Source organism: Xyrauchen texanus, chromosome 37 (assembly GCF_025860055.1).
Source record: "Xyrauchen texanus isolate HMW12.3.18 chromosome 37, RBS_HiC_50CHRs, whole genome shotgun sequence".
NCBI lineage: Eukaryota > Metazoa > Chordata > Actinopteri > Cypriniformes > Catostomidae > Xyrauchen > Xyrauchen texanus.
The window spans coordinates 33,108,311-33,136,157 of record NC_068312.1 but is presented as its reverse complement, the minus strand read 5'-3'; the positions used below and the strand labels follow the sequence as shown (position 1 = coordinate 33,136,157).

Genomic DNA, 27,847 nt, shown 5'->3' with positions numbered 1-27,847 from the left:
TTCACATACATATATTCCATTACTTTTTCCAAGCTCACACTTAAAAAAAACATAGCAATCATAACACCCATAATAAAATACATAATAAATTGAATACATCAAGTATACCATATTATACAAATACACAATGCTGAATAATAAACAGCCATACTAAATCAGTTTATTTATTAGTTTTAGTCAAAGTGATCTATAAAAACATGAAATCATGTTAAAACATACTAAAATATTTGTATGACCTATATATGTACATTCTTTTGGGTTTTCACAGACAGTGTAGAAGTGATGAAAGCTTTTACATTGTTTATACGAAATTACATGACAGAGTAACAAACCTCTCTATTTTAACATTTACACTAAACAATAAATTATTACTATGATCAACGGAGTACTTACCAACTATAAGTAATTGGGTTTTGTTAAAAACAAAACACCTATACTTCATGAGACAGAACAAGTGTCATTTGAGAGTATCCGTGAGAATGTCCAAACGTTCATGGTTAAAATGCCATTTTTTCCAAAAGAATCAGCTGGTGTGTCTAAAAAAAATAAAAGAATAAGTGTTTAGGGGAAGAAAAATTAAAATCCAGCCATTATTAATAATATCAAACTGAAGTGTAAACAGAACAAATACAAGCCATATTAGCAGGTCTTTAAAAATATTATTGATATTATCACATCACATTCTTACGTTCACTGCATGAACCAAAGTTATGCATTGTTCAAAGAAAAGTCTGCATACGATAAACAGAAATAAAATATATTCTATTCTTATTTCATATTTAAAACATAACAACAACATCATAATCATTCATTTTAACTTGTGCAATTTAAAAATAGGGGTTGTTACAGTCTCGAGTTCAAAGATTATACTTGCTTCCCATTTCTCATTCGTCACAATATATATATATATATATATATATATATTTTACACAATTACCGGTACATATTCAAGAGACCAAAAACCAAGAGAGTACTTAATAGAACTTAAAATAACATGGAGCAATTTTTCATTACATTTTCCCCAAAAAATAAAAAAGTCTAGTGCATTTTAACTTAACTTTTAAGGCATGTGGACCAAAAAAACTCACCTGTAATAAACACAGGAAACCGAATGGTGGCATTTTGGATCTGGAGCCGAGTTACACAGAAGAGGTAGTCTGGTCGATCCCGTGATATGACATCACAATCATGATAGGGCAATACCTCGACAATGCCAGCTTCCTGACAGCAATCTATAAATTGTTGCTTCTTCCTCGACTCAGGACAGGACCTGCCAAGGAGATCATATGACTTTGATTTGAAATGTTTAAGTCAGAAGAGTGAAGTTTATTCTTTTCCTCTATAACTTTGTAGGAGTTATTATTAAAAGTAGTAGCTTTTGTTGAAAAGGAATCAGTCCTTGATGGCTTCCACATCCAGTGGGGAGATAGGATTGTGCTTCTACAGCTATGATAAACTTCAAAAGTTTAACTAGCTCTCTTTGATGAACAAAATGCAGTATACATGACTGCAGAATGAATTTACAACTATGTTTTGTAGTTTACTTGTAAAACAAGTATTAAATGGATTAGATTTGATAAAAAGATCTGAACGACTGCACCAGTTGTCTGTGTCCGAATCCTTCAAAATAGCTTTGCTCCAAAAACCTAGTTTGCTGTCTCGCTGTCTATTGCCTACAAAGGCAGCTGCCTTCTACAGGCTTAAGTCACATTTACTTGCATGAAATTCCACAGCCAGAGAAGTAATGGTCGGATGTTAAGCACGTGAAACCCGCAAAAAGCAGCATCCTAAACATCATTGGAATACTCAACATAGGTAACAACCGTGTGCCACACAAAGAGTTTTCTGCATTGAAGACTTGATTGATTTTAATAGGACGTAACAAGCTCTAAGCAAACAGTGTCTGATAAACATATAAAAACATAGCACACAAATATTGGGTAAAATCCAGCAAGCATCCAGAGATAGGAAGGTATCGAAGTGCTTTAAATTTGACCAAGAAGGACGTGTTCCTGGATAAACATCTTTTATTGGTCCTGGAATAACATTGTCCTACTACTAACACTTACCCCAAACCCTAACCATAACCTACCACTAAAATTAGAGACAAATGATAGGTTGATAAGAATGGTGTTCCTAACCCAACATTAACCCTAAATGTTACCCTAAAATCTGATTGATTTAAATGTTGCAGGACCAACAAGGATGTTGATCCACGGACATGTGCTACTCGGGAAATCACAGTAAATCGCTTTGGACTCCATTGTTTTCGTTATAGCTGTGAGCTTACCTTGCACTTTCTCGAAGCTTGCGGCTGTCCCTATAGTGCAAAAACCATTTCCATTTTCCTTTCTTGTCTAATTCCTCCAGGATCGTCACAACTTTCTTCATGTTGTCTTCACATAAATTTGGCAAAAATAAGAGTAAATTAAAATGTCTTAATGCATCAATCCATCTTCTGTAAAACATGCATCATTTCTGTAGCAACTTGACCAGTACCTAGACAAAGTGTGTCAAGAGCAGTTTCATCACACACTATGAAGCCTCCCTTAGCAAAAAGCTCTTGGTGAGTGAGGTTCACCACATCATCAGGTCTGTCAATGGCAGCAAACAGGACGCTGGATGACTTTTTCAATTCCAGCAAATAAGGCACCTGGATAAATGGAAACCTAGAGTCATTCTTCTGAATCAAATTTCTGAACGCATTGTTCCCTATCTCAGTTTATCATACACATACTTGGTTTGAATTGCATGCCAAATTTAAACTGCACCATTTAAATTCCTATTATGCTGTCAACAATTCTTCTGAGGGCATTTGTGGCCATCCTCAGGTTGCTTTAGAATGGAGTAATTAGGCTGGAGTCAAAGCATTTAAACATGCCTTGTGAATTGAATGATTTAATGGAATGTTTACATCTGCCATTTCACATCTGGGTCTAATCGTCCAATACAAGGTTGATTAAAACAAATTTAAAGCTAAAATAAATTTGTTTATAATGAGTGATTTATCCAGCATTTAAACCCTCTGGAGTGCCTTGCCCCAAAGGCTTCAATTCTATTGTAAAATTACTGTAAGCACATTTTTCATTTGTTTTAATAAAAAGGAACAAATCAAAACTTTTAAATAATTTTCTATGGTAATCCACAGCATGCCACATATACAGAACTGTACAACGTGCTTGATTGTATAGCACCCAAAACATTCAGTTAAAGACAATTAAAGGCATCCATAATCCAGTTACCTCACATACATGCTCCAGAATATCCTCATTCCTCAGTACAATAAGAAGGGGGAATTGACAGTTACCATTGAGGTCAAACTCGTCTGGCTCTACAGGTATGTGGCCCTCAATCTCTAATATGTTCTACAAATCACAAAACAATTTGCCAATCTTTATTCATTGTTTTGTACCACCACAGGATTCTTGTAAACTTCTGCATATAAACTTTCTTACCTTGGTTTCTTCAAAGAAGGGATCTTTGGACGTGACAAGGATATAAAACCTATACTTAATATTGCATGCTTGCCTCACAATAGAATTGAGATTGTCGTGAAGGTTGTCAAACATGTCTTTCTTGATACGTCCACAGAATCCAGGCCGCTGGTTGACGCTCTCTTGATTCCTCTTCTTTTTGATTGCTTCAGTTTGGCGACAAAGGGTCTTGCCAGAGCAGACATCATTCATCATGGACTTGTACGAAAAATCACACTGCTCTGCTATTTCTGAGATTCTGGAGCACTCTACCTCGTTGCCTTTTTTGTAGAAAAGTCTTTGGAGATTCAAGGGTTTGTTGTTTCTCGCAGGCTCCCTTATCACTTTTCTGTCTGACATTTCCACTTTAATCTTCAACCCAGTAAGTGCTGGATGTGGTTTACTAAGTTCAGTGGAGCTCACAAGTTCATCAAAATTTGAAAACCGAATGGTCATTGGAAATTTAGGAAGATAAGTATTTGACCTAGAGTGTGATGTGGTACTGGGAGAACTCTTACTTTCTTTGAGAATCCGATTAAGTTTTTCAGAGAAGATAAGGTACTCGAGATCCACTGCGGACTGGGTCACGTCAGCCTTTCTTTGCTGATTTTGCCACTGATTAAACGAGTTTTCAAGTCCTGGTTTCATACTAATTGCACCTGATTGTTTTAAAGTGTGAGAGTTATCGAATGTTACTCGGTTTCCTTTCTTGTCAAGAATGGTGACAATGGATGAGGGTGGAATGTCGAATATTTTTTTCCCCTCACTTGAATCAAATAATTTCCTGGAAGCCGCCTCTCTTCTGAAATACCTACACCAGTCAAATCGCTCCTTGCTTCCCCTATCATGTGGAAGGTTATTATTAACTGTGACTGTAATAGGCCTTATTCGGTGTGTCTCAAAGCATGTTTTTCTAATGCTGTAGTCTGGAATATCAATGGAAGCGTCTTCATCCCACTCAGCATTTCGACAAAAGGCACCTGTGAATTTGCTTTTTCTAGGCCTCTTTTCTGGAGTTTGATTGGACTTCTTTTTTGCCCCCCAAAAGTTACTCATCACTTTCTCTGTAAGCTTTTTTGGTCTGTTGGAATCTTCTCTAAGCTCAGAAGTACTGTACAAGGAACAAATGGGGGGATAAGAGTCACCTTTAGAATCTTTATCATATGGATAAGTTTGACAGCTATCTGGTCCATCAGTTTTGCAATCAGGCCATAGAAAACCTTGATCAGATGGACATTCATAGTAATACCCATGCAAATCTTCTTCAACATTGTCTCTGTATAAACGTTCAGAGTAATTTTGAGGAGCACCCTCTGTGAAGCTACTGTACTCTTCATCTTTTTGTAGGGAAGTAGAGTTATCTGTAAAATTCATTGTGCCACAGTATTGGCTGCTCTTCCACCCTGGCTCTTCAGTTTCTTCACTATTTTCTATAAAGTCAGAGAATGGTAATTTGGAAAAGACATGGGTATAAGGGCTCACTAGACTTTTTGGTGACAACATGGTGACATCATGATCAGTGTTGTCAGAAAACAGGTCTTTATTCAAATCCTCCTTCAAATTAGAGACTTTTCTGAAACCTTCATTTACTTCTGGATCATATAGGAATTCCTCCTGATCGGGAGTAGAGCAGATGCTGTTTACCCCAACTTCGGAGGTTTTGTTCATTGTCAAAGCAATCATTTCATTACAATAGATATTAGTGCTATTATGGAGTGATGCACAAACTTTAGGAGACACACCTTTTTGGTGCATACTGATCACTTCAGTTTTGTCTTTACAACAGTGTGACATTTGACTTTGTGTCTCATTATCATTAACAAGTGTATCGTCATCACCACTGACTGTTTCAGTCAAATCCTGTTCCTCCAAATCACTTTTTTCATCTTTTTCTGTGTGACTAACATCTAATTTGCTGGGTTCAGTGTCATTTGTAGGTTTTGGCTCAGCTTTACATATATCAAGAGCCTCTTGTTGCATCACTATGCCCTGCTTAAGGGTTATGTTTTCACTCCCATTTTGAATTACATCAGCAGTTTCATTATTAGAAGTTGAGGTGTGTTGCTCTTGAACTGACATGAGGTGAGAGGTCAGTGAGCTCATATCTCCTAAACTTGAAACAGTGCTAGTTTCTTCATAGGCATCATCTCCAGGGTTTACCTCCTCATGAAATACCACTTGGGTCTCAGGTTCTGTTTCATTATTTTGTATCTTGACATCATGGTCTTCGTTGATGAAGGCACAAATTATGGGCTCTGCCACAAATGATTTGACACTGGAGTTGTTGTTTTCATAAGCTTCGATTTGTGCCTTGTCATCTGAATCCTTATCACAGACTTCCATATCAACATTATTTGTATCATCCTTTAGACCCAAAACAAACTCAACCTTATGTTCCGCCATTGTTGTGGATATCGCAGATTCAGAATCATCACCATCCAGCTTAATACTTTCCTTAGATTTACTCTGATCTTCTTGCTCACCTGTATAACTTTCATTTCTCTCTTCTGATGGATCTTTAGCGTTGTTCCCTTCAACAACATGGGATGATGCATCAACCACATTTGCGTTATCCGTTACATCAAGCAAAGGTAAAAGATCTTCCTTTGCATTAACAGTTTCAATATGCTTTTCAATTCCAATTTTATGTGATGAAACTTCTCTCAGTTCTTCAACATGATGGTCAATTGCATTTGTGTGATCTTTTTCATCTACCAAAGGTTTAAGCTCCCCCTTTACATGAGCAGTCTCATGATGCTCTGCAAAACTAGCTTGATCTCTGCTAGAACTTTTTGAAGTTATGTTTTCCTCAACATTTTCATCTTCCACAATAGCCAGGGTGGATGTCTGACAATCTTCACCAGAGACTTCTTTAGTGTCTTCCATTTCAGAAATATTCTCATTCTGTACCAAAACAGGTGCTGCATCTTCAGTTTGAAATGCTATGGTCTTGTCAACATTTCCATCACTCACAGTCACTGGGCAACCATCCTGGGATTTATCTGCTTCCAAAAGCACTTTACTCTCTGCATTCTCAGACACAGGCTCCTGCTGCAGTACTACAGGTGCTCCATTTCCAGTTTTCTTCTTAAAGCTCTGATCAAAACATTTCCTATCCAAAACCAAACTATGTTGTTTTGAGAATACTGCAGGTTTTATGGGACAAACTTCTCGATGGAACATGTCATTTTCATTTGAAGCGGTAAATATGATGGGTTGTAGATGTTTTGAAACATTTATTAACTTTGCTATTTGTAGATGTGGTTGAATACCTATGCTCATATTTGATGCTTGCTCACACAACTGATTGAATGCACTGTTTGTTTCCAAGTGCTGAGAGTATGAAAAATCAGCAATGACATAATTTTCTTCATCAGTGTCATCTTTGTCAGGAATTGAATTTTCCACTGGTATGTGCACAGATCTATAATTCTGAAACAGAGAAATATAAAAATGAAATCAATAAATCAATGTTAATATTGACAACTATTGCAGTCACTTTATCTTGACACTATTTTGATTGATGTGTCACCACATATTACTGGGTTATTCAGTGTCAATTCAACCAAATTTCTGAAACTTCCCTGGCTAAATTGTTTTATTTTTGTAATACTTTTTCGTTGGACGTCCCCAAACTTGATGGGATGGCCCCAAGTCCACTTTTGACATTACTGTTTTAATGTGAATCAATGGAGGTCCATTTCTGGACACAACATTATTTGTAATGCAGATCTGTGTTCTGTTGAACAAGAAAAACTAGCTTCATACCATGTGACCCACATTTGGTTCTGGACCATTGAAAAAAACGATTTAACAATTTTTGGATGGATTCACTTTGACATCCCCATATCGCTCAGATTTATCTATATAGGGCCTGAGAAATGAAGATACAAATGCAACAAGGGGTACTGAATTCAAATGATTTTAGTAATATATTTACCTGTGTAAGAAATAAAATCATGAGGTCTCCTTCCTAAGGTTATTTTCTAGCTTTAATCCAAAATCATAGGTGAAAATAGTCATTTTAAAAAAATTAATTATTGTGCACTAAAATATTTACATTTAATTGTATTTACATATAATGACGATTTGTGAGTTTTCACAGAAAATCAACCTATACAAAAATACTGCAAGTTGCATCACAAGATTTGAGAAAAACCGCAGCAATTTCAGTAATTTTGAGTGGCAAATATCAGGAAAAAGTGCAGCGAAACCCTGATGGGACAGATCAGTAAAAACAATTACTGTAAACAAAAAATGGAGCCAGGGACCTTTGGTTGAGATGACACGGAATGACAATACTATCATTTCAAGATATATAACATTACCGTCAATGCTGTAAGTGTTGGAATGGAGGTGTCTTTTGTTCCAGAAGAGAAATGTGTTGGTGCAATTTCATGCTTATGGCATGATATAACACCAGAATGTAACGCAATGTTATCTTCTTTGCTTTGTTTTGTGACTGGATGGAGATTCACAGGCTCACAGTTTTTCACAGAAAGATCCAAAATATCTGATGAAAGAGGCAAGGCCTGGGCTTGGTCTTCATTTGAGCTTAACTCAACACTGAGCAATGACGGAGACTGAATGGGGTTTATATCCTGCTGAACATTTGCAGTCTCCTTCCTCTTTGGAAGTGCAGTACTACTGTCAAGAAGAAATAACCTGGAGGTGGATTTACTATAGAAAAGACCAATCCACATGTGAAAAATGAGATGTACCTCCTCAAAGGTGTCTTCAATGTCAAAGTTCCATTTGCTGTTAAAATCAGGAATAAGAAATTTGGTTAATGCAAAATGTGGTTAAAAAAAGGATATATGGTTTTGAGTTCTGGTTTTGGTCTATTTAAAGGTTATGATGACACAAAAACTGTTACAGAGGGTACAAACCTCTGTTTCAGCACAAATTATGTACTGTATATGGCAATGTCAGCAAAAACAACCAACGCTTTAGTATAGTCTAACAGAGCGAGCAAGAGTGGTTTCCATATGGGTACACTTTCAAAAGACTTCTTCATCGTAAGAAAAAAATCAATAAAGTTCTGTATTGCTATACCTATTCATCAAGTAGCTATAGTGTTAATATTATTATTTTTACACATCAGTTACTATTTTTGTTATTTGACACGTGTATTTTTAACAAAATGGATCACATTTCAAGTGTTTTAGATAACAAAATGAAATGTCTCATGTTCCACACATAAGGATGTTAAGTTTAACATTACAGAGAATAAAGAACCTGATTTTACCCATGAAATTAGCAAGCGATATCATATGAAAGTCCAACTGCAGGCAAAATATTTTTGTTAAATATTGAAGAATTATGTTATTTGTGATGCAGGCCTCATATTCCAGGCCTTTAACAGAATTGAAAGAATCAACGTAATGTCATGGTCCTGTTATTCTGGGTTTTGGTCCGACAGGACCGTGACATTTTCCGCTCTTGTCTGTCTTTGTGCGAGTGTGCGGTCTCTGTTTTATTCCCTGCCGTGCGCTCTTCAGTCTGTTATGTTTCATGTCTGGAGTGTAGTATCTGGGTCCTGACATCCTGTCTAGTTTAGTTTCAGTCTGTGTCGGGACCCAGACATTCACAATCCTTGTCTGTCTGTTATTGACGTGGGTGCATCGCGCTTGTGTCATCTTGGCTGCATGCACTCTCGTCAGTAATCTATGTTGGTCTTTGTGTCTGTCTCTCGCGAACACGGATGTGCGTTGTGCTCGCTTGGCGCCGCGCCCGGATTTATTTTTTACTCTCCTCATGTGTGCTGTCCAGTACCAGTTCCTCTTTTTATCTAGTCATCCTGTATATATTTTCATGTGTTCCTGTCGGTCCTGAATCCCTGTTCCCATAGCCTGGTATGTTTTCCCCATCGTGGGAGATTGTTTTGGTTAATAAAATATTTTTGGTTTTGAACTTTACGTTTGGGTCCTTGTCTCTGCAACAACAGTGACACGTAGTTGTCTTTGGAAGCCATGGATTACAAGGTTAACCTTGAAATTAATCTAGGTAGTGGAGCGATATATTAATTTTAATGACAAAAGAAATTAGGCAATCATACCAAATCTTGTTCATTTAGGTCAGACACACACATGCGGTTTTAAAGGGGTCATGACATGATTAATACAAATTTCTTTGATATTTTGAGCTATAATAGGTCATTGTACAATAAAAACATACTGTACATTTTAGAACTCAAATCTTCCTCTCCAGTCCAAGGAGCGCATTTATTGTTTCCACCCTGCAAAAACAACTTGTAACAATGTAGCTTATTTCAAAACATCACAGTTTAGTGTCATTTGCATAGCCCACAACCTCCACAACATATGTAATCATCGTTAACTTTTCAACTATGTTTGCCATAGATAACTGTCGGCAGTATTAAAGGTCAAATACACAGAAAACTGTGAGTGTTTCAGTCAGAAGGCCAAAAGGCAGGGTAGAAAAAGGTTATGACATGTAATAATACTACATTACGACAGTTTCTTTCTTTTTGCAAATTTTTTTTACTAACATTATAAGTGAATCTCAAGGAAGATAAATAAATAAATAAAAACATGCATGTCATTACCCCTTTAAAACACAACAAGATTGTAATGATCTGAATGGTATAAAAACAAGATCTTCACAAAGTTCAAAGAAAGTACAGAGCAGCTGCTCATTGTGAAACTGTCATTATTCAGAACTAGGTCACCATTAACCAAGTGCACCATTTATTACAATAATACATCATTTATTTCTGAAGTGAAAGAGTCAGAGATTTGTTTGTATTTTAACAATAAACATTGTCATATTAATGCTATGACTAATAACTAAAATTAAACTTTTTTTTTATTTAAATTTTTTTATATTGTAATCTTTAATCAAAATGTTATAACTTGCTCTACCGCTGATATGACTTGACTATTCTCTGCTGACTTATGCAAGACCACAGTCAATAGTCATACGTTTTTAGTCAGTTTTAACACTAACCTTTTTAGAGCCTGTCAAGTACATAAATGTAGTGCAGATGTGGTGGAGTTTTTTCAGCTGTTTACCCAGTGCCCGCTCACTTAAATGTTTTACATTTCGAAGGAGGAATAACTACAAATTCACTGTGAACTCATGGAATTCAGGCATGAATGCTTCCATCTGATGTAACAGTCGGATGGGGAGAAATGTGGGATTTTATTCATATTTTTAATGTAGGCATTTTTTGGAGGTATCTTCGGATGTACAGCATGAGTAAGTGTTTTTTATTCTTTGCATTTAGTTTATTGTGATTCAAAACATTGGTATAGTGTTTTCTTACTCGCTTGTTTCTCATTCATCTGCACTGAACTTGTACAATGGCTCCAGCCTTGATGTAAGCAAAGACCACGATATAATGTGTGCGTTTGTGGGCTGGTTACGTATTAATGTTGTCAGTGGAAAAGCTGTCTGAGTTGAGATCAGTTCTTGGTTTCCCCGGTGACAGGCTCTGACATGAGCAGCAGAATGTTGGAAAGGGGTATGTGTGTGTGTGTGGCTGAAAACTAAAGCATATGGGCTATTTGAATAAAAACAAAAAAGGGACAAGCCATTTGACACGTCACCGCAAATTCCTGATTCAGTAGGAAATAAGTCAAAACACAAAATAGAACTATGCTCGCCAGGACATTTCGCTGTGACCAAGTAGAAAATCTGTAAAATCATATCCGACAAACCGATTATCGGTCTTTCTCTAACTACAACAATCACATACTTGACAGCATAAAATGCACTTGAATTTGAATGTAAATACATAAATGAGGTACTTACCCATGAAGCGCTCGTGATACAGTTTTTTCTAAATTGTCATTGGTGAACCTGTTGTCATATTTAAACTCATATGTTTCTCTCCAAATCCTCATCACTTGAACGGATCCCTCCTTTTCGATTATGCGTCTGTTGCGGAATATTTTGTATCCCCGCTTTTTCATCTTGAGGGTTGATGGGACAAGCAGATGCTTCCACTCAGTTTTGTCACGTTCCTCTTGATAAAAATTGGCTGCAGTGTCTCTGGGCAGGTTCAGATGCAGCCCAGTCTTCAAGGACAGTGGAGATTCTACAGATCCAGCTGGAGAGGAAACCTGAAGGCATGTACCTGACAAACCTGACAGTAGAGAGGTGGGCTGTGAGTAAGAATGCTCTTTTGATATTTCTAAAATCAACTCCCCAGTCACAACAAGACCTTCTGGGAAAGGAGACCTGGGAGGTTTAAATCTGTTGGATGGACACCGAAGAAGAGCATGAAGAACTGACTCTGGGGAGCCAGTGCCCTTGAGTCCAGCAGCGGTCTCCTGACCAGGCTTGGCTTCTAAGTTTGAAAACATTTTATTGTTACTTGCACCAAGGGCCAAGTCAGCAAGTAAACTCAAAGCATCTGAGGGCAGCGCTGTACCCGTGGTCAATTTCTCTGTACTGCCATTGCCATCAGAGCTAATTCTTGTCCTTCCCACCCCTTCCCCAATAAGAGATGATATGAGCTGCTGGTCAGCTTGTTTAACTATTTCAAAAGGTGCTGATGTGTCAAAATTGTGGGACCCTGTAAGGAACAGACAAAAACAAAGACAATAAAGCATAAAATAGCAGCAATGGAAACAGCACAAGCACATAATAAAAATTGAAGAACAAAGAAATGCAAACAACGAGGAAGTAGTATAGTGTTATGGCAGTCTGAAGGTGAAGTGTGCAATTCCTGTGCCTCAAGTAACAGCAAACAAAATTAAAAAAATAATTATGTTTTTAAAACAGTTTTCCTAAACACTCATATCATCTTCCATTGGGCAGAGAGAAAGATATTCCTGCCCCAAACTCTAGCCATTGGTTAAGCCAATGTTGCTGTGTCGAGCTGGTCAGGATATTCAAACAAACAGGGCATATGTTTTTAGCACCACAGTGTTTACACTTCAGGGAAATCAACCAACGAATGGGATTACTTATTCTTGTCTCTGCATATTAAGCTGGAATAGAATTAAGTATTACAATATTTATTTAAATTACACACTTTCCCTTTAAGATATGGAAAAAGATGCACACAAATGTCAAAGACAGACGTGGGGCCAATTTTAAAACACCAGAATAATCATGCTTATTGTCAAGCCAGAAACCAATCATGTTTAATCTACAGATTAGAACAGGAATGAAACATGTTCACATAAAGCATAATCTTGAAATGGACATTAATTACTACTATAGTACATCATTCGCCCACATGACCTTAACATGCCCATGCACACTTACATATTTGTACACTTTGTATATAAACACAGTTATTTAATGACAGAATACAAAAATAATTTTACCATTTTCTTTTGAGGCCTCTGCAATAAGACCTCTCCAAGACACAGTCTGTATGTTTCTCTCAAAGGCTCTCATTGGATCATTGATGGATTGTGATCCTTTGTCTTTCAACTCTTTATTGCTGTTATTATCCAGCATTAGATCCATGATGAAGCCAGGCTTTCCTTTTTTTGACTCTGGTTCTGTGTTGTCTGGCTCAGATACCCCATTGTCACTGGGGGAAGTTGATTTAGTCCTCTTTCCCTTTCTGAGCACAGTCTTTAATTTACTTATAGATATTGCACTGTACACATGTTTTGCTTTCTTTTTGATTTTCTCAGGAGAGGATACATTAAGTTGAGAGTGCACGGATTGATCAGGAACTGTGGGTAGTCTGGTAGCTTCATTTGTTTGAAAAGCAACGGATTGATCTTTGATAGTGTCTTGAAGGCATAATGCCTCATTCAGTGTAGTATTCATTAACTCTGATTGTTTTGGAGATAAATGCTGGAATTTGACAATTTCTGATGGGCTATCTTTATTTTGTTTGCCCAATGTTGTTATTGGTGAAACTTGCTGAACACATGGCTTATCTTTTGAAGGCCTATCTTCACCTTCACAGACCACTAAATCTTTAGAGGGGTATTCAACCTTTGCCATCAAGGGAAATGCTCCCCAACTTTCCACTCTTTCTGTGGATTTGATCTCCATGGGAGAAATTATTTGAGCATTTGTGTCAATGCTTGTCTCAACGAATATTTTCTCAATTGTGCTATCATTTTGCACCTTGTTTGAAGTTTCTACGTCCTCACAAGCTACATCTGAGCCATGAGGGACAAAGACCCTGCCACAATTTGTGATTATGGTCTTTAGACCATATCGTTCCCTCATGCTTAATCCATCCATCTTTCTCTTGGGAGCACAAGACAAACTCCCTTCTGTTGCATCGAGTCGTGGGTCATTATCACCACTCTTTACTGCATCTGATCTCAAGGAACGCTTCAGATTGATATCACTATTCCACGATCTTTTACGCCTGGGAAGAGACCGCCAGCCTCCTTTTGAATGACTCAGTGTCTCATTTGTCATACTTTGGTTATGGAAAGTTTCGTCCAACACACTTGTGGGTATGGCTGTTGTTTTAAAAGGGGATTGCTCTTGTGTGACTTTACTCAGATTTTGATTCACACCCTTTTGCCTGCGTCCCCTGCCCCTACTACTTGACTGGGGTCTCTGATTGATGTTAATAGCAGGCACAGTCTCAGTCCGAGAGTGTGAGTCAGTCTGGTCATTTGTAGGGTCTACAATAATGGCTTCAGCGAAGTTCACTGGTAAAGTGAGAGGCAAACTTGAAGTTGGTAAAACAGGCTCTTTTTGAATGTCTTTTTTAACCTGTATGGCTTTACAATGCCTTTTGGGTTTCCTACCTCTATGCCTGGGAAGAGACCGCCAGCCTCCTTTTGAAGGACTCGGTGTCTCATTTGTCATACTTTGGTTATGGAAAGTTTCGTCCAACACACTTGTGGGTATGGCTGTTGTTTTAAAAGGGGATTGCTCTTGTGTGACTTTACTCAGATTTTGATTCACACCCTTTTGCCTGCGTCCCCTGCCCCTACTACTTGACTGGGGTCTCTGATTGATGTTATTAGCAGGCACAGTCTCAGTCCGAGAGTGTGAGTCAGTCTGGTCATTTGTAGGGTCTACAATAATGGCTTCAGTGAAGTTCACTGGTAAAGTGAGAGGCAAACTTGAAGTTGGTAAAACAGGCTCTTTTTGAATGTCTTTTTTAACCTGTATGGCTTTACAATGCCTTTTGGGTTTCCTACCTCTACGCCTGGGAAGAGACCTCCCATCTACTTTCTTAATAGAATCCGCCTTTGTATTATCAGGATGATTATTATTCTCCATTCCCCCACTTGAGGCAGTACCACTACCTTCCACTGATAAAGTTAACAGTGTACTGCTAGTTTGGATGAGAGTTTCCTGGGATGATAAATCTTCAACCACTCCATTACATTGTTCAGTACTGACTTGTTGCTGAGTTGTTTTCTCTACATCAGTGCAATTACTTACACAGTGTTCTGTAGGCACACCACCCAACTTGGGCGAGACTGTACGAATTGGGTTCTCCAACACACAGTCAGCTGTTCCCAAGGTTCCAAGCTCCTCTGTCAAATCTGGTTGAGGCTGCTCTGTAGACAAATGCTGCCCCTCATTTTTTAGATTTTCAACTTTTTGAACTACCACGTCAGAGGCACTATGACCACCACTGATAGCCTTGGTTTGCTCCGGCGCCTCCATGTCCAGATGGGCATCAGCAGGAGTCTGAGGCACCTCCTCTGGAGATGATATACAGTAGTATACATCATCATCATGATCATCAACCCGCTGCTGTCGACCAGCAGCCAGTAACTCCAGTGCCCTTCCTACAGGAATTGTAAAGCCACAAGGCTCATCAAAATAGGATATTAATTGAATTCCAGTCTCTTGTGACCATTTAGGGGCTATTAGAGTAAAACCGCCAGGCACGTCATATTGGTCTGGAAACATACTGGCTTCCCTGGTGGGATTGTCCATTAGCCCTGGGTGAATAAGAGTTGCATAGTTTTGCAGATGCTTCTCTAAAACAGTATGAGGGGCCCCCTTCTGGTTTGAAGGATATTTTTTCATCTCTGTTTCTGCATAGTTAATTGCTGGGATAACTTCCATTATATCTGTCGACATTTTTGACTTTTGTTGTCCACACTTGGTATCTTAATATAAAACCAGAGAGAAATAAATTAGACATGGATGGTTTGCAATACACGATAATTTAAAATATTATAATAGCCAAAATAATCCCCTTGTTACCTCTTGGTACAGCTCTAGAGTCTGGAAAAATAAACATGCCTTGAAGTGCTGCTGCCTTACCGGACCTTGCATCTAGAATAACAAGTTAACAGATACTCAAAGGTTCTAACTGGATAACATAAATAGCATCAGATTTGGGCAACACCGTACCTTCATATGAGAAAAGGTGTGAAGAATGTAACAGTATAAGGAATCCAGAACCATCCAGTGGTATAACAAAAGCCTAGTGAATTAAAAACAGCATAATGCATGGTTACAAACAACATGTGTTTATGACATCTGTTCATTGGGTGTTACAAATTGCCCTATTTTTCCTATTTACCATGTCTTTCTCTTTCAGCTCCTGGGTTATTTGAGCAAGGTCATTTTTCGCCTCAGATGAGACAACGTCATACAAGTTGAAACATCTGCCATCAATACAAACTGCGAGCATATGGAGAGAAATACATTTTAAGATATTGCCCAAACATTAGCAGTTATTCGAATCTTAGCACCAATTTGGTCAACATACTGTCATTGTCAATATCAACTTAAACACACCTTCACCAACAATGCAAGTTTCGAAGATTTCCCGTGGCAAGGTCTTCTTCAGTTCAGACACATCAATTGCATGGTCAATTTTAACAAGTTTTGGGCTGGAAGATACAGTTTGCATGTTAGCCCTATAGTTTATAAGTAGGGCATATATGATGCACTAGCAGTTATTAGCTTATTAACAAATATTTAATAGTATCAAGCAAGAGGCAATTTGTTCAATACAGTACAAAAACATACAGTTTTGCTGGGAACAAGGCTCCATTCACAGACTCAAGTCCAACATCATAGACAGTTGATTCAATCTTGAATTGGCCAGTCCACGGTTTGTAATGAAACACTGCAATGAAAGGTAAGCATTTAAAAAAAAAAAAAAACAGCTTATCATCAAACAAATGGAAGTCATGGGTTTAAAATGATAACAAAAGAATAAAGATAATCAACAAGAATTTGAATAAAACAATCATCCCAAATTGCCCCATTCGATTAGTAGTTTCCCCATAAAATGAGAAAACATGCACAAAATAATCCATAATCCGTACCTGTTTTTCGTTGGCTTGAAAAGAAAGAACAAACAAAAATTTAGTTGTTTAGTTGTCATTGTCAACATTTGAATATTCAGCTAAAGTTTTTAATCATATCTCAAAGAGAAAATTGTTAACCTCTTTTCCTCCAAATCTAACGTGGTGGAAGTCTTCCCATATGAGAATGCCACGATGGCAAATGGACAAGTATGCCTTGGACGCGTTTCTGTTTCACTAGTTCCATCAGCAAATTCATACATGTAGTACTGCAATACAAACCAACCTTGTTAGACATGCAGGTTGATACTAAGGAAGGAAACCAATTCATTTGAGATACATCACCTGTGTGCGCTCATAGGCCAAGAAAGAACTAGTAGTTGAAGTTACAGCACCGATCTGATCTGAGACATGGCAATCAAAGCTAGCTGAGGGAAGGGTGAAATTCTGGGTGTAGTTGTCGGTAACCGCTTTCACTCTGCCCTGATTTCAGTCAATAAAATCGATAAATCAATATGCACAGGGAAAACAGATCTCAATATTTAATAACATTAAAAAACACAAAAACCATGCAGTGCATCAAATAATCTGCGCAAAGCAACAGAATTTTGATGGAATAACAAGTCAAACAAAACTTGTTAAAATCCGTACCTTGGTTAGCTTAAACAGGACTATGTAGCCAGTCTTGCCATCATACCAGCGCTTCAGGTCAAGGCAGTCTGAGTATTTTGAGATATAGACACCTAATTTTAGGGTAAAAATACAAACATACTAAAGCTGTATTCGACACATTTTGAAAATAGCCAATCACAAGCCTCACCTCAAGTCAGTTAAGGTCCAAAGTGATTTGCTTTAAATTATCTTCAACGTAACAAAGCCGCATTTACATTACACTATCAACATTTGTAAAAAAAAATGTAATACAAAAACATAAATGCAGTAAAAAAAAAACTTAAAAACTCAAAACAGATCTGCTGAAATCTGTTGAAAGTGAATTTAGGAAAAGCATTGGGTGAGGTGTTTTTCATATCCAACAAATGGATCCTTAAAAGCTGAAAAACGAGTTCTTTGCATTTTTGCATTGATGAGGAAACACACATAAGGTGTAAAAAGGAGTTTTCAGAAAGATTGTTTTGAGAGAGCTCCTTAACATGTAAAACTGTCATGAACGAGCCAATATTTCATTGCTAATTATTAAACAAATCTTAGCCTCGTGTATCCAGACCTTTGGCTGACGGTATAAAGTTTTGAGCAGTTTGCAGCTTATTCTGACAAAGAACTGCAAACTTAGATCGAACAAACTATCTGACTGACATCTAAAGCAACCAACCACAGTTTTGCGGCATAAAACAAGAATACATTTAAATGATTGCAAGGCAGTCCCCACAAACGGTTGTTCACCAAAGACTAAAGAAAATATCTGAAAATTGTGTTTAGATGTGAATTGATATTTTCTATCTTAAAGTAATGCGACTAAGAAAACCAAGAAGAATATACAGTTTTTTTGTTGATAACTAGTTAACTTAACGTGCGACTAAGTGCCTGAAACTACATTTTACAAACCTGGAAATACAGTATTTAGGCCCTTCCTTGCAAGAGCTCATTGTATCAACTCCAGAACCTTGTAAACATGAACTTACCCATTTTTTAAATTTGAAATATAAACCTCTTCTTATCCAACTAATGATCATTTTTCTGGGCCTTAAAATAATTTTGCAAAAACAAAAAGGATACAACAACAACAACAACTTGTAGCTTACAGTCCATCTCACTTGGACTTTACTTGTATTTCTCAACTTCTCAACCTTTATTTAGAATAACTTTTACATCTTAAAAAACGGTGTCAAGATTTTCCCTCAGAGGAAGCAGAAGTGGTTCTAAACCACAAACTTGGTACAACTCAACAGCTATATCATACTTGAAAACAGTTTTGAAAGGAAATTTGAGAACACTCAGAATAATCAGAAAGCCAGAATTCGTTAGACTAAATTATAAGCTGAATTTTACCTCATAATAAAAGCCATGATGGCATGATTAAAGGTGCATTCCATATGATTTTACTTATATTTTCTTTTACTCCAAAGAAAATATATTGTAAATTTGAACCATATGTATAAACTCATGAGCACTCACATGAGATGAAGAGTCCATTAATATCAGTAACTTTATAAAAGATGTTTTATTTATAGAGAGGTTCCACTCATGGGGGCTGCCACATTGAGATCAAATGACCAGCCAAATGCAACTCTCTTTATCTCAGTAACCACCCTGTTATTGAACACCTTCACTCATGGATTAAATTAATCATATCTGACTGTTAATTGTGAATAACTACAATGGCATTGGTAACTAAAAACTATTGCGTTTAAATGGTGCTGTATCCATGCCACTAGGTGTCAGTATAATCCCAAAATGACACGCCAAAAAACATAATAATAATAATAATTACAGGGTGCACCTTTTAACAAACAGAATTTTGTCTTCACAAGTCAATTATATTTTGTGGCTGCCTTGATAATCCCATGCAAATTTGTCTCTACAATCCAAAGTTAATTTAAAATGTCTTAAAAGGTGCTGCAAGTGATTTTAGTGTTCTGAAGCCTTCACGTGACTGAGCCATTGAATTAGACATGCCCCCTGATTCCAAAACCCTGCCTTCCAATGATTATTTTGAGACCAATACAGAGCAAATAAGCAGCACTCTTTGTTCATGTGGCTGTCAAATTTAACAGTGGCAGGACAGCACCCTCAACTGACAAACAATATGAATCATAGCCTCAATAATCCACTTCAAATGCAACACAATGAGAATGAGCAAAATGATCGACAGGTAAAAAACATCAATGTCTTCAGTCCGTTGATACATTTTTGTTTGGTGTATACAAAGTGTTCAGCTGTCACAGAGACCGGTGAAATATCTCAGGACACTTATTTTATTAATATTTTTAAGGGTGTAGGAACTTTTTTTGCATACTTTTCCTAAGAAAAAAGTATTTAATAACCGCCAACCATTTACTCATCCTCAAGCTATGATACTCCCACTGTGACTGATAGTATGAGATTATTTTCTTGAACACCCAGTTAATATTTGCCAAAACTTGTCTTATTTACAAATCTTACCTTATTTTTCCATGAACAGTGGTCTCTGGTAAATTTTAAATGAGTGGCAATGTGCATGGACTGCAGGAAGTAATTTGCTACCTGAGCTATTTGATGTCAGAGGCATTCACTAGTGTTAAGAACTTTGAAAAGGCTACCTTCACTTTCTCTTTCTATAGATGAGTTATACTGGAACTGTATGTACTAAAGCGGTACAATTCATAGTTTCCCTTTTCCTATACATATGTAGGTGTAAAGACTGTCAACTTGAAGATATGAGTACATGTCATCTCGAACATGCAAATATTAAGATTTAAAAATGACACTTATTTTAGTTATTAAACACCATTCATGTTAAAATATGTTGTTAAAATTAATTCAAATAATTTTGGTTGAAAGTGAGGCAAGTAGAAATGTTATCTTCAGGCCTGTGCAACCAGCAGAAAATAAAATAATAACGGCTGAGCCCAGAGTAAAATTTGCACTGAATCAGTCCACTGAAAATTGGTGCCAATGACAGTCAGCACATTTTTATAGCACAATCCATCTCTTTCTGGCAACAGACTTCTGAACCTCTTCTTGGCTGATCTTGTTACAGTAACATACAGTGCATTCATAAAGTATTCAGACCATTTTTTTTTCACATTTAGCTCTGTTGCAGCCTTATGCTAAAATGCTTCAAATTGTTATTTTTTCACACAAGTCTACACTCCATACCCCATAATGACAAAGCAAAAATCTGATTTTTGATAACTTTGCAAATATATATATATATATATATATAATTTCCAATACAGTTACAATTGAAATCATTGATAATTAGAATAGTTACATTCAAAAAGTATTTTGATTACCGAAGAGATTACTTTGCATTTTATTGTCATTCGTTTCATTTAACATTTAGTCTTTTCAGATGGAAAAGTGCATTTGAACGGCGGTGAAACACTTTCTTATTATGCGTTATATTAATACATGCAGACAGAGAAGTAGGTTTGGAGCAGAAGAAATAGAAATAAACATTGTGTAAATGGTCAAGCTTTACGCTAAGCTAAATGCTATTTCTAACCATTTTACATGCACATTACCAGGCACGATCATATTTTTTATCAAGAAAATTCACGTTGGATCATAATTCCTTTTTTTCTAGTAAGACTTTGATATTAGGGCAAAAATCATATTCTTGATAATAATTTTTGCATTATTTTCCTGTAAAAATATCTAAAAATCCTTAAAACAAGATAAATTTGATTTATCTAGTTTTAGAAACAACAGCTGCATAAGATATTTAGGTTTTTCAGAGAATATATTTTTAACACGTGTATTTTGTCTTACTGTACTGGCAAATTTTTCAGTCAAAACAATTGAAAGAAAATCTACCAGTGCTGAAGAAGTAATCCAAAGTATTTATAATACTTTACTGATGTAACTAAAGTAACCTTCCCAACCCTATATATATATATATATATAAACAGAACTGTGCAAAAGCACATTAGATGTTTCACAAAAACATTTGTCTTAAGATTGCTATTTATATCAGCTTCTTGAGTGTGTCAATAGGACATATACATTTTATACTCCCAAACATTCCTTTTTCAAACAGAAGAACAGGAAGCCCTGCAACAGATATATATATATATATATATATATACACACACACACACACACACACACACACACACACACACACACACACACACACACACACACACACTATTTTCAATTACATTTTTATTTTATTCTATTTATATACTTTTTACCACTACTTTCATGTGTCTCACACTATGGAGAGGCTTCCGTCTGGACACTCTGCCATAAAGCCCAGATTGGTGGAGTGTTGCAGTGATGGTTGTCCTTCTGCAAAAGTTTCTCCCATCTCCACAAATTATCTCTTGAGCTCAACCAGAGTAACCATCGGATTCTTGGTCACCTGTCTTACCAAGGCAAATCTCCTCTGATTGCTCCATTTGACTGGGTGTCAGTTCTAGGAAGAGTCCTGGTTGTTCCAAACTTCCTCCATCTAAGAATTATGGAGGCCACTGTGTTTTTGGGAAACTTCAATGCAATTAAATTTTTTTGTAGCCTTCCCCAGATATGTGCCTAGACACAATCCAGTCTCTGAGCTCTGCAGGCAGATCCTTTGACCTCATGGCTTGGTTTTTGCTCTGATATGCATTTTCAGCTGGGAGACTTATCCAGAGAAATGGGATGCAACTGAGCTAAATTTCAAGTGTCATAGCAAAAGGTCTGAATTGTTATGTTTATTTCAGTTTTTTCTTTTTAATAAATGTGCTAAGTTATCAAAAATATGTTTTTTGCTTTGTCATTATGGGGGTATTGTGTGTAGATTGATATAAAAAAAAAAATTATTTAAAGCATTTTAGCATAAGGCTGCAACAACAAAATGTGAAAAACAATGAAGGGGTCTGAATTCTTTATGAATACACTGTATGAAACATTAGATATTTGGCATTGAGTAAAAACACAAGAATGTAAAGTAAAAAATTTTCCCATGTGAAATGGACAATTTTAAGACTATACCTTTTGAGAAATCTCCTAAAGTAGTGCATTTTGCCTGTCCAACCAACAAGCCTGTTTCCCCAACTATCCTTGCCTGTTGGAAAATCAACAGTTATAATAATGGTTTGACAATTTAGAAAGTACAAATTTGAAACCATGTTGTGTCTGCACGATTCAGTAAAAAAAAAAAAAAATGTGAGTGTTGGGCTTCTGTACCTTGTTTTCATCATTAAACAACAGGAAGCCAAATGATTCTTCAAGTTCCTGCTCAGAGTATCCCTTTTCCAGTTTCTCAGCACGGAAGGTAGCATACTGTTAGCAGAAAACATTTGCGTTATAACATGACACAAATCAAAAATCTGATGCTCAACTCTAAGCTTAGTATGGACAGCATCCAGATGCAACTTACCCGTTTTTGTAAAGCAGGGTTGTTGATTAACTGGGCAGAGTTGTATGTGAAATATTCCCTAGAATCCTGATACAAATAGTTGTTACGAAGCGGTGCTAAAATCCTCTCATCAAAGGTTACAGAGCCTGGAAGCACAGGCTCCAGAAGACCTGGTAAAACAGGACATTCTTCAGAGAAATATTTCTCTACATTCGAAGTGTTCCATGCCTTCTTTTGAGCTGTTCCACAGCTAACATAGAAATTCATGTGATGCAGGATGACACAGGTAACAAATGTTAGCACTGAATTTGGGAAATATATAAGGCTGAAGAACACTGAGCAGAATTTTAGAAATGCTTCAGTTAGTTGCCAAATTAAGTTGACAAGCAGGTTTAAGAATTGTACCAACTTGTCCAATATCAGGAAAGAGAGAAACACATTTAGTGTAACTGGAGGCAGATAAAACTGGGGATTTCAAACACATCCAAAACAATAACTTGAAAATTGCAAGTGGACATTTGTGAGCTATGAAAACTTTTCATTTAGAGGGCAACCAGAAACATTTGAAAGTTATCTATACATTTTGAACATGAGCCTAGTTCTTTCACTTAGGTACACTGAACCTTTTCTTTACAAAATAAATGTTTTTTATAGCTATACTAGGACTGGGTAAAAACATAGATTTTATTGAAAATTGAGAAAGATTATATGCGCAACTCTCTACAATCGTTTGCATATGAGACCAAATTGTGCGCTATGCAACAAAAACATTTCTGTGATTAGCCACAGGCTAGTAAGTTCAGATTTCACTAAGCTGTGTTGAGTAGCATCATTTCACTGCGTGTTGAGACAAAAAGTTGATTTGTCTCGATCCGTGTAATGTGTCCCAACACAAGATCCACGCAATCCAGGTCACTGAATAACTTCCCTTTTAATAACCTTTCTGTACTTTACAGGTAGTTGTTGATAAAAAAAACTTTATTTTATATTCACACTTAGCACGGATGAGGTAAAGCCATTTGAGTATATACATAATTAATATGTGCTCATACAGATGCTCTTTACAGAACTGCCGTTTTTTTAAAGAGACAGTACCGATTTTCAGCACATGTTCAACAAATCAATGTAAATGCTTGTAAATAATGCAATAAACAATCATCATGTGACAAACTATTTGCAATATAATATCATATTTACTGATGGAACACATGGACTTGCTGTGAAAAGCTAAAATGTCAAAAACAAATAAAAAAATCAATTTTAAAATTAATATTTTCATAATGTACCCAGTTTGAAAATGCCTTGTATAATCAAAAGCATAAGATGGATTGCATATCTTTAATATGCAAGCAAAATTATCATTATAACTGAAAAATACCCATATGAATCGATAACGAAACAAAATAGGAATTTAATCGAAGCATGTGAATAGCTTGTTTGCACATGAAAATACACAAAATGCAGATGGAGTGCAGGAAGTGATTTTCTACACAGGAAAGCCCTATCACAAACTCAAAATGCTTATGTTTTGCATTGTTTAGGTTGCTCAAATCGACCAAACCGAAAAACCACAAGGAGCTTTTATCGTGTACCAAAAGTTATTGTTCATAAGGGGGAAAATGCAAGAAATTGACTGAAAATCACTGGAAAAAATGGCTTGTAAACCTGCGTCTGCGGTCTGGAGGAGCGGAGTCGGATAATGCTCATGTGTGCAGTGAGCACTTCGTCAAAGGTAAGTTAATACAACTTGTGTAGCTATGTTTATGTAACGTTAGCCATTTCCGTACTTTGTAAAGTTAAAGTAATTGTTTTTTTCTTTTCTTTGATTTTGTACCTCTGTAACTGAATAAAAATACGTAACGATAGCAAAGCTATTTACAAAGTATTTGCAGGCAAACTAAAATATCTTGACCTGCCATGCAATTGCAATGACTTCTCCGTCTTGTTTCGTGATGATCCATGTCTTAAGTGGTTGTTAAAGTTGTATGCCTCCATACTTTTGTATGCTTTAATTTGTTTTCTGGAGTAGAAGGATGTCTGAAGGACAAGGTAGTTGCTTATATCTACTGCCTCGATGGCAGGCAAGTATTCAGTCAAATCTCTCCTCTTCAAAACATAAGGATCACGTCCAATACATGTTGTGATTTTCTGTTTTTATCTTTCTCTCGTAATAGCGTCTAAACCAGTACAGTACGGACTTTCCTCCATCTCTTCCATTCTTCTTTTCACTTCCTGCCCTCCATCTGAATTTCACGCATCATAAGAATCAAGTGACTGTAAACAAGCTGATCAATAACCAGCCCTCAACAGATATAAATATAACAATTAGCCTAATTTCTCTATAAAAAATTCAAGTTAAAATCCAAAAGTGTGTAGGTAGGACACTTTGTCTCACTGAAGAACGGGTCTTCAAAGGGTTAAAGTCATCACAAGGACATTGAACATCTTAGGATCAATGGTCAATAAAACCAACAAGGCTCATGCATTACACTGCATGAGCTCTTTAAAAGTACCAATGGTTTATAAAAACTGGTTAGACAACTTTTATTCTAGAAAAAGACAAGTTCTAAAAGGTCATTGCACAACTTTTCTGCTGAGGAAAAAAAAAACATGTTCTTTATGGAAACGGTCATTGTGCAAAGCGTAAAACGTGTCCCCTTATATCATGGCAAGGATGTCAGTATAAATAAGACTTTGTTCATAATGACATCATTGAATTATATACCAATATGAAAGTAAGCCACATTTTTCTTCACATGTTAACCGTTTTCAATTTCTATAATTTGTACCAAACACATTAAAGCCTGTGTTTTGTCCAATAATGCCCCATTTCATTTGGAAATATTTAAAATCACTGAAGGACCATGATACCAACACCAAAAAAAGGGGAAGGTCTTTCTTATCTTTTTTTTTAAAACTGATAAATAAACATCTGTATATATATATATATAAAGAAGCTTTAAAAAACGTATATGTAAAAATGGGTCTGAAAAGTGATTGTATTTACCTGTGATTCATATTAACCAAAAAACTGAGCAAATTGGTAATACTATCACGTGTAGATTTGCCAGGCCCATGTTGACGAAGAAGCTAGATATGGAGCTAAGAAGAGCATCAAACCAAACCAGAGACTTCTTTCAACCAATATAGACTGGTAATTTGGAAAATATACAGTAATGCTGCAACTGCGTAAATATCTTACACAAATATATAACTGAATCCCATAAATTACCAACTAGAGAGTTTCGTTGGCTGTCAGCACACAAAAAGAAAACAAATACTTAAGTCAGATACCATGAAAAATATGGCATACATAATGCGAACACTAAAACAAAACGTGTCAACACGTCGACGAACTCAAGTCACCTTGTTTTGCTTGTGTAGTCTCATTCTCCATTAAGACGAGGCATAGGTCTCCTCAAGCTTTTGCTTTTCACTCGATATATTAGATATTTCGCATCATCGGTGGCTCACGAAATTCTGCTTACACGGATAAAAAGATTGTGTCTTTTACGTAAAATAGTCAAAACATGTCTAGTCAACGCGGTTCGGCTTTTTTGTAGAGACGACGACTGTTTTTTTTTAGATGAACTGCGGGCTTGTGGGACTTATATGCAGTGTCTGTGACTGTGCTGCAACCAGGAAGAGAATCCATATACAGCCAGCAAAGGTTGGGCTGTGAAAACGAAGGACCGCCAGCGAATCAGTCCGAGTGCTCCTTTTTTAATCGAATTCGAGTTCTGACTTGGATTTGAATTCATTCGCCGGGTGCGCGCTTACCGTTAAAGGGTTGCCGGGAGACCTCGAGCGCGCGACTGAGCCGAAGCAAACCGAAAAAGAAACAGAAAGTTATAAGTTTGTGTCCATCTTGCGTTCAGCTGCAGTTCCGATTCGCGTCGCTAAAAGTCACAGCACTGCGTCCTCACGACGGCACAAACTTCAAATATGTTATACGCTGATTTAATTCAGAAATGTTGGTTTAATAATTAGCGAGAAAGCATTTATGTGTACATATCTTTGATCCGTTGAAAGTGACGCCACTAGTACCAAGGAACATGTTGTTCGTTGCATTGAAAGTGTTGTCGTTTACACTTCCCGCCTCTATGTGGAGCTGTTCAGTTTTCTGCATTCCTGAACTCCCTCCTCCCCCACTAAACCCCCACAGATTGAGATACGTCCATTATTGTTCTGCAGAGACCTGTTTGTTCTGTTTTCTGCCCCCTTAAAAAACGTTTATTGTAGTACTACTGGTGGTCTTCACTTGGATGAATGTATAAAAATACAACATCAGTTGACTCTTATGAATCAATGGGGAGGTTACACAATGCAAATTCTGTCACCATTCACTCACCCTCATGTTGTTGTTACAAATCCATTTAACTTTCCACTGTTGAACACTAAAGGTCATAGGCTTGAATGTTGGCATTTTAATACTCCTAGCATTACTAGTAGTAATTGCATTTTTACTAGTGCACGTTTTTTTAATCTTTACTAGTACTAACTCACAAGTGCAATTACAGAGCTCTGCAATTACATAGGCTACGTGTGAGAATTCCAATGAAATGGCAAAAAAATTACATTCTTACTAGGAAGAATTCCAAAGACGTGCTGCAATTGCATTTGTACTAGTGATAATGCAATTGCAGAGGTCTTGGAATTAATTACAGAGCTCTAGAATTACATACTTACAAGTAAGAATTGCAATTTATGAGCTCTACGATTACATTCTTACATTTAAGAATTCCAATTACAGAGCTCTGCCATCTTTTTTTTACTAGTAAAAATGCAATTGCAGAGATTTCCAAATTAGTTACAGAGCTCTGCAAGAAATGCAATTAAAGATCTATACAATTTAATTCTTACTACAGTAGTAATGCAACTACAGTGCTTTACAATTATACATCTTTAATGTGATGTTTTTTACTAGTAAGAATTACATTGTAGAGCTCGCTAATTGGAATTCTTACTTGTAGAAATGTTGTATAGATCTGTATTTAAAAATTAATGGGGTCAATGAAAACATTGCAAATAAATATTCAATTGTAGAGATATTAAGTCATTTTTTATATATATATATATATATATATATATATATATATATATATATATATATATATATATATATATATAATCAACTTAAACACACAGATACATACACACACAGTGGCCACATATGTATTTTCCTC

General features: G+C 36.5%; 1 protein-coding gene across 2 annotated transcripts; it reads right to left on the bottom strand.

Annotated features, from left to right (window-relative positions):
• Positions 1-116: 116 nt before the first annotated feature.
• On the bottom strand, positions 117-26,506 carry LOC127630954 (uncharacterized). Of its 2 annotated transcripts, XM_052108859.1 has the most exons (22): positions 26,028-26,506; positions 22,683-22,831; positions 22,490-22,585; positions 22,295-22,367; positions 17,309-17,400; positions 17,003-17,140; positions 16,799-16,926; positions 16,679-16,692; positions 16,377-16,476; positions 16,143-16,237; positions 15,925-16,025; positions 15,753-15,825; positions 15,603-15,674; positions 12,776-15,505; positions 11,250-12,015; positions 7,802-8,231; positions 3,456-6,905; positions 3,243-3,365; positions 2,500-2,653; positions 2,291-2,396; positions 1,089-1,270; positions 118-536 (listed from the first exon to the last, which is right to left on the bottom strand). In XM_052108859.1, exons 1-22 carry the CDS (start codon positions 26,056-26,058, stop codon positions 439-441), a joined length of 9,201 nt encoding a protein of 3,066 aa, XP_051964819.1. In that variant the 5' UTR covers positions 26,059-26,506; the 3' UTR covers positions 118-438. The 2 variants fall into 2 exon arrangements, with proteins under 2 accessions (XP_051964818.1, XP_051964819.1); XM_052108858.1 differs by lacking the exon at positions 26,028-26,506 and having other exon boundaries at positions 117-536; positions 22,683-23,014.
• Between the last annotated feature and the right edge of the window lie 1,341 nt (positions 26,507-27,847).

Coding starts and splice junctions, on each gene's coding strand:
- LOC127630954 (XM_052108858.1), bottom strand. CDS start 22,928: ATGAATTTCTATGTTAGCTGTGGAACAGCTCAAAAGAAGGCATGGAAC. Junction 16,026..16,142: donor AACTTGCATTGTTGGTGAAG/GTGTGTTTAAGT, acceptor ATATGCTCGCAG/TTTGTATTGATGGCAGATGT. Junction 15,826..15,924: donor AGCTGAAAGAGAAAGACATG/GTAAATAGGAAA, acceptor TTAATTCACTAG/GCTTTTGTTATACCACTGGA.